Here is a 7500-nt window from a genome sequence, read left to right on the forward strand (position 1 = left end):
CTCCCCTCTCCTCCCCTCCCCTCCCCTCCCTCCCCTCTCCTCCCCTCCCCTTCCCTCCCCTCTCCTCCCCTCCCCTCTCCTCCCCTCCCCTCCCCTTCCCTCCCTCTCCTCCCCTCCCCTCTCCTCCCCTCTCCTCCCCTTCCCTCCCCTCTCCTCCACTCCCCTCCCTCCTCTCTCCTTCCCTCTCCTTCCCTCCTCTCCCCTCCCATCCCCTCCCCTCCTCTCCTCCCCTCCTCTCCTCCCCTCCCCTCCTCTCCTCCCCTCCGATTCCCTCCCCTCCCCGGGCTGCCTTGCTGCCCCTAGAGACCATGGCAGAAGTGATGAGCCAGGAGATGGGTGTGTGTGTGTGTGGGGGGGGGAGGGATTAACGGCTGATGTCAGAGATGGGTGGACTAGACAAGTTCTACCCTGTTCCCACCCTCCCCCTGTCTTGTCTGCTTCTCCTCTCCTTATGTGGTATAAGGAGAGGACTCTTCCGTCTTTTTCAAAACGTAAAAAAGATATGTATTGCTTCCCAAACTGCAAAAATCGAGTCCAACACTGAATGATTGGATCGTTGGCAGCACCCACCTGACTCGGACTTCTTGGCGTACTTCTTGCTCTGCCCTCTGATGATGAGGATGAAAACCAGGAGCAGGATGAAGATGAGGCCGACGAGGGCCACAACTACCAAGAACCACCACTCCTCGTAGAAGGGCGCCACCTTCTGGGCTGGAGGACCAACAGAACAGATGATTAGATATACTGGAGATGTATGAGATGTATGAGATGCAAACATAGCGGTCCGTTGATAGCATTTGATTTAAAAGCAGAAATGGTCAGGATTCAAAAGCAAAAAATATATATTTATATTGAATGTAACTGTCCTGATACAGTTTACCATGTTATTGGCAGTTCTTACCAGATATGGACGGAGAGGGCAAGCTAGGAGAGCCGTAGCCATAGTCGTTGACCCCGATGACCCGGAAGTCGTAGCTGACCCCCTGCTTGAGGATGTCCATGTTAAAGGTGTGTGATGTCACTTCCTTGGGGATGTCCTTGATCAGAATATCCCAAAAGCCCTCGTCTGCGTGACAAATGAGGGAAGGTTTGTTTGTTATGGCCGGGACAAACATGCCAAACATTCGGTTGTTGTTTGATAATGACTCTATTTACAATGTTTGCTGGGGAATATGAATTCACAATTAGTTGGCAGCACTGAGGGTAATTGACAAGGGGTCCAGACGTAATAATCATCAATTTCACAGCTGCCATAAAATTGACTTCCGTCCAACTGACATCGTAAATTGCAGCGGCGGTAATATTTTAATACCGCGAGGGGCCGTCTGACATTTACTCTTCATTTACTCTTGCTTTCCGTGCAAAAGCGTTCAGGGTTCATCAGCGACAAGCTGACACCCATGCACCAAACAATCCCCCAAAGAAGTGGGAGCAGTATAAAGGAGCAGTGAACCCCAAACTTTTTTTATCGTTTAAACGTGGTAAAATATTCTTGTATGATCGTCAACATGGTCATCTGTACCACTTTGTCACGTTACAAAAATAAGGGGGTCCTTTTGAGGAAATAGGAGGCAAATCCTCTGTTTTTGTCAGTCTCCACCCAATAGTTCCAATAAACTTTCCACCCTGCTCCGAACACAGGTGGTGTTCTTTCAACATCAACATCAATCAGTACTCATCAACATCAACACCAAGGGACACCAGCGGCAAGGTGTGTGTGGATGTGTGGAGCTCCGTCTGGGCAGTGGTTGACGTTGATGGCTGAGTTCAACACGGGGTTTATCTTCTCTGACACGTAGTAGTTTGACACAAACATAGCATGACACCATTATTTTTTGATGCTGTTAATTTTCAACTTCCGTCATGATAACACTGATATCCAACAACATTACTACCTTGAGAAACAGAATCACAAAGTAAGCTTGGCTCATAACTATGGGGATCACAAGTCCCCCTCCTTCCTCGAACTCTTAGCCCAGAGTTCCAGGAAAGAATTCCAGCTGAAGCAGGGGCTTCACCTGCACTTTAACGGTCCGCTCAGAGGGGGTCAGAGGGGAAAGGGAGCAACACGGTTGAGGGGGTGGAAGGCTTGAAAGCAAACAGCGCTGATCTGTGAGGGTTAAGACATGTGCACGAAGGCAGAGATAAGGGAGAACGAGGAGGCCTCCAGGAGAAGGTCCGAGCGTCGGTTTAATGATCTCTCTCGCTATCCCCTACGGGATTAGACATAAGCCATGTTTCAAGCGTGGGCCTGCTATAATAACCCCCCCTCCGTGTGGACAGAGTCGTCACACCACCACCACCCTCATTCCACGCAGCGCTCGGTAATCCCTCTTTCATCTCAGAGAGCCTCCTACCATAAGACCTGCCCGTCAGTCCATCCTGTAACCAGATGCCATCCGTCCCGCGAGCTTGCAATCGATAGGCCATTAACATACCGGTGACACACACTTTTGTACAGCAAGTCAAACGTGGGGGGATTGACCTTTGGCCAAAGGTCCCGCCTCAAGCACATGGTGTCTGTTATTCATGTTTAATCATTTCTGAACGATAGGTTTCTTGCATTCATCGCATATAAGTTTGGCAGTAGTTCAGGAGGAAGAGCGGTTTGACTTGTAACGGGAAGGTTGCTAGTTCGATCCCCAGCTCCTTCTGGCTGAGTTTTCCCGGGGCAAGACACTTAACCCTAACTGCTCGTGAAGAGCTGGATGTCGACTTGCATGGTTGACTCCGCCGTCGGTGTGTGAATCTGTGTATGATGGCTTTAAGTCGCACTGCTAAATGCCTTAAAATGTAAAATGTAAAATGCATATTCTCCCCTACCTGAGGGTCTGGCCTCGATGACGTAGCGGGAGATGGGGGCGCGGCCCGGGTCCCCACTGGACCAGTGTATGGTGAGGGCCGAGCCGTAGCGGGAGATGAAGGGCTCCCCGGGGGGTCCTGGGGCCCCTGGTGGACCGGGAGAGGGACGTGAAGAGGTTAGGGTCGGAGGACCAGGGGTTTCACATCAATCACAGCGGTCTGAGTCAAACACACAGCAGGGTGGACCTCTCTACCAAGCTACCGGGACGGGCTCCAGACTAATGGGGGGAGACTTGAGGGGACTTGTGGAAAAGGGATACCGGAGTGAGACACATCTCCCCCTCAGGCAGCTTGTGGGATGGATTGAGCATTATGTGGATGGTCTTTATCCTTTCGAGGCTCTTAGGTTGAAATGTGTGCCTGGGAATGGCCAAAAGCTGCTGTTTAAAGTGGTCATTCATATCATTGGATTGTCTTCTTAAAATATGTATTCGCCATGATGTGTGTGTAAGAAGTGTGTGGACGGGCCATGCACACTTCATCGTCCAAGGCCATTATAGTTGCAGTCTCGCCGTCATTACTGCGGTCTGCGGGCCACTCACTGAGCTGGCGGAGTTGAAACATTTCTGGTGCGTACAAACCCGGCGCCAAGGCTGTGACAACGTCAGGTAGGGTTACTACAAACGAGGTTCCAAGATGGCCGCATCGCCGAACCTTATGCACATTCAGCGACAGAGGGTGGCTGGGTGGATCCTCCTCACCTTCTCCGGGGCCGGTGGTGATGTTGGCCTCCACCTCGGGGCCGTACATGAAGGTCTTGGCCCGGATGCGGAAGGTGTAGGTGACCCCGTCCGCCAGGTCCTTGAGCTTGAGCCACAGGGGCCCGCCGCCCTTCACGTCCACCGTCACGGTCTTACTGACCCCTGGGGGGGAGGGGGAGTGGAGACAGTCGGCACAGGCCACTGAGGACTCTGGACGGGACCACATTTAAAGAGAGGGTTTCACTGCCAAGCCGGTTAGGGGAGGCGGTAAGGGGTGAGACTCAGACACACACGCCAACGAACACAACAGCACACACACATGGGATTAGTGGAGCAGTGTTATAGACGTTGATATTGTTAGGCGTGAGAGGATAACAGGTATTGCCCTTGGTGAGGGTAATTGATGGAGCGTAGGGTGCTCTAGGGTACTACTCAGGGTATTAATACAGTCTGTTTTAGCTTGGGTTAACACGTATCAGTACACTCAGTAGCACATCCCCACTGATTGCGATTTCGTTAGGTTTACTGGAGAGAAAAGCAGAGTCAAATCTCCAGATCGTACTCAGACTAACTTTATCACAAATAATCCTAAACCCTCCTAATACTGAGTAACTGGAACATTTGATCTGGGAGAGAGAGAGAGAGAGCAGGAGAGAGAGCAGGAGAGAGAGAGAGAGAGAGAGAGAGAGAGAGAGAGAGAGAGAGAGAGAGAGAGAAAGGAGGAGGTAAGCAGTGATTGGGTCCTACCGTCTACGGGGCTGCAGGGCTCGTACACCAGACGGTAGCCTTCCAGGATGCCGTTGTGGTGAGTGGGTTTCCCCCCAGGACACGTTGACCGAGGTGGTGGTGAGCTCACTGAAGTGGATGAAGCCCGGAGCCGAGGGCGCTACGGAACCAAGACAGAGGTCAACGGAGGTCAGCAGAGGTCAGCAGGGGTCAGCAGGCAGATGGGGATGAAAAACCAATGAGGAATCATTCTCATGAGTGCAATCAGCGGACCATATGGGTTGCACACACTCCATGGATTTAGCTCAATAAAGGGCCGATGCAAATGGAGATTCGCCCAATTTAAAGTGACACACAGATTTACAAAGATCTATCCAGATTTATGAACCCCATGTCACACTGTACGGAGGATTTTGAGACGAGCACAGACACACCCAAAGGGCATGAACAATTCATAACAGCATGAAAATATGATCTACAAACACTTTGGTTGTTTGTTCAAAAGCTTCAAAACCGCAGAATCTAAAATATGTAGGTTTCGCCACACGGGGGATAAAAGTGCCCAAACTTTGACATGCACGCAACTTTCTTGCCTTCGACACTTAGCAACCAGAGAGAGAGAACAACGTTGAAAACCACGAAAACGACCGAAATGAATGGCGACCACCATGGGTACCCCGGTCATGGGAGTCCGCAGCCCTTGCAGTGAGCCCGGGGGCTGCGGGGCCAACACACACTCCAACGGGGCTTGTGACAGTGCCCGGGATGGGAACACACGGAGCCCTGTTTGTCTCGCTAAACTCTGTACGAAACACTTGCGAACAGACAAAAGGCTCTTTGTGAGGAAAAATGAAAGAGCGATGGGTAAGCATATACACATCGCCTGCCAGCAACCCCCCCCCCCCCCACACCACCACCACCAGCACCCCACCATCAAGCCTCCTCCTCTCCCCACTGTTATCCTAGATCCGGGCCTGTCATATACTTCCTGCTCTGTGTGGCAGGGGAGAGGGATCGAGACACTGTGTGTAACGCGAGTGTGTAATGTTTGTAATGAGTGTGTGTGCTTGTCGTGTGTATGCGTGCGCGAGTGCGTGTACATGTCCCTCCGCTGGATATGAATGTGGTGTCTCTCTTACTCACTCTCTCCTGCTCTTTATATGCTGAGCGTAAACTATCTCTTTGTCTCTCGCTTTACTGTGTATTCTCTCTCTCTCTCTCTCTCTCTCTCTCTCTCTCTCTCTCTCTCTCTCTCTCTCTCTCTCTCTCTCATCTCTCTCTCTCTCTCTCTCTCTCTCTCTCTCTCTCCTCTCTCTCTCTCTCTCTCTCTCTCTCTCTGTGCATCATTCTCTTTCACTCTGTGCTGTTTAACTCCTCTCTATCTGTCTCTCTCGCTCTCTCTGTTATGGAACACACTCTCCCTGTTGTGTGCACTTTCTCTCCCTCTCTCTGTCTCTCACTCTTTCTCTCTCTCTCATGTTCCCATGAATGTTATTATGAGGTGGGCTTTCAGAAAAGGAATGCATGTGATTGAGCGTGTGTATATTTGTGTGTGTATATGTTTGTATATGTGAATGTGTATGCGTGTGTGTTGTGTGTGTGCGTGAATATGAGTGCTTGTTTGTGTGTATGCCTGCATGTGTGAGTGTGTGCATGGGTGTGTGTTTTGGCTGGGTGTTGACGGTGAACGATGTGTTTCATTGACTTGACTCTGGTGTTTTATTACCATGCTGCTTTCCCCTCCAACACAACAGGAAAGCGCAAGGATTCCTCCAGACTGGAGCAGCTGATTAGAAGCGTATGGTTCTCTCTGTTCCCGTCTGGGGAGTAATCTCATGATGCGTGGGATTACGACAGCGCACCATCGACTTACATCCTCATTTCAATTAAACATTCAACTCTTGAAAGGGGACAAGGAGGATTCACATTGTTGACGCCTTTAGTTTCCTTTCACTCTCCTCCCAGGACGCCACCTCATTAACCCAACCCTCACCCTATCTCCACCACAGGCGGTGTACTCTGAACACGGCCCTATTAGTCCACATTGCTCATGTGATGAATGTGCGGGCGGGGCTGGGGGTTGGGTGTCCTTCATTCACTGCATTTCACCGATCCTCCTCCTACTCCTCCTCCTCCTCCTCCTCCTCTCCTCCTCCTCCTCCTCTCCTCCTCCTCCTCCTCCTCCTCCTCCTCCTCCTCCCCCTTCTCCTCCTCCCCTCCTCCTCCTCCTCCTAGTCCTTCCCCCCCCCCCCCACCCTCCTCCTCTCCTCCTCCTCATCTCCATTCTAGGCTCTCGTCCAATCACAGCCGGCTCAATGCCGACCCCAGGTCAACACTGTACAATTCATTCACTGTCTCCGGCTCTTCTTACCGGCTTGCTGCGTGCGCCCCCTGGCGGGGGGCTCCGGGCCCGTCGCCGCGGCGTTGAAGGGGGCCACGCTGATCATGTAGGGGTGTAGCCCGTCAGGTTCTTCAGCTTCACCCCGCCCTCCGGCATGAAGAGGGTGCGGAGCCGCTCGGTGTCGTTCTTGCGCTGGAACTCCCAGAAGTAGACCTGGAGGTCGGAGACACAGCGCGTGTCGGACAGAGGTACATGATGACATGGCATGACGCACATGATCATAGGTGATGCACGGGGAGGTACGCGTCACTACACCCGAAATTGAGCGAAAACCCAATACACTTCTACATCTATAATTTGAAGGCCTAGAGTTAATGTCTTCTGACAAAGACTCCATTGTAAGTCCAAGTACTTATTGTAGGTTACTTTGGTTAAAAGCATCTGCTAAATCCCCTAAATGTACTGTAGATTGTAATGTCTAAAAAAAGGGTGGAATTGGAACCCAAGTGAGGTAATCATTGACAAAAACCATTCCTCTGGTATGGAATTGATTACTGCCTTGGCTAGCGGTGTTCCAGGTCTCCACTACAAACATGTGAAGGATTTGAGTTTGTTTGGTTTGGTTGGAGAGCTGTAACCGCCGGGCGCAGTCCTCCCCGTACCCGGGGGGGCCGCGGGGAACACACCGGCCCCCCGTCGTGAACACAGCCTGGGTTACAGAGAGCACGGCGCACCTTGTAGCCCTGGATGTCCCCGTTCTGCGCGTCCACGGGAGGGGGCTCCCAGGCCACGTCCAGCTGGGGTCGCGGTGGCCGCCTGGATGGCCAGGTTCTGGGGCGGGGCCGTGGGAACTGTGGGGTCAAAGGGGGG

General features: G+C 52.0%; 1 protein-coding gene across 1 annotated transcript in view; it reads right to left on the bottom strand.

Moving 5' to 3' along the window:
* Positions 1-7500, bottom strand: part of sdk2b (sidekick cell adhesion molecule 2b) — a 47593-nt gene that overhangs the window by 18490 nt on the left and 21603 nt on the right. The window contains 10 exon segments of the mRNA XM_060037267.1: positions 571-711; positions 902-1066; positions 2824-2949; positions 3564-3773; positions 4311-4365; positions 4367-4449; positions 6661-6741; positions 6744-6843; positions 7365-7430; positions 7432-7481. Coding sequence (XP_059893250.1) covers positions 571-711; positions 902-1066; positions 2824-2949; positions 3564-3773; positions 4311-4365; positions 4367-4449; positions 6661-6741; positions 6744-6843; positions 7365-7430; positions 7432-7481 — 1077 coding nt within the window.

Source organism: Gadus macrocephalus, chromosome 18 (assembly GCF_031168955.1).
Source record: "Gadus macrocephalus chromosome 18, ASM3116895v1".
Classification (NCBI taxonomy): Eukaryota; Metazoa; Chordata; class Actinopteri; order Gadiformes; family Gadidae; genus Gadus; species Gadus macrocephalus.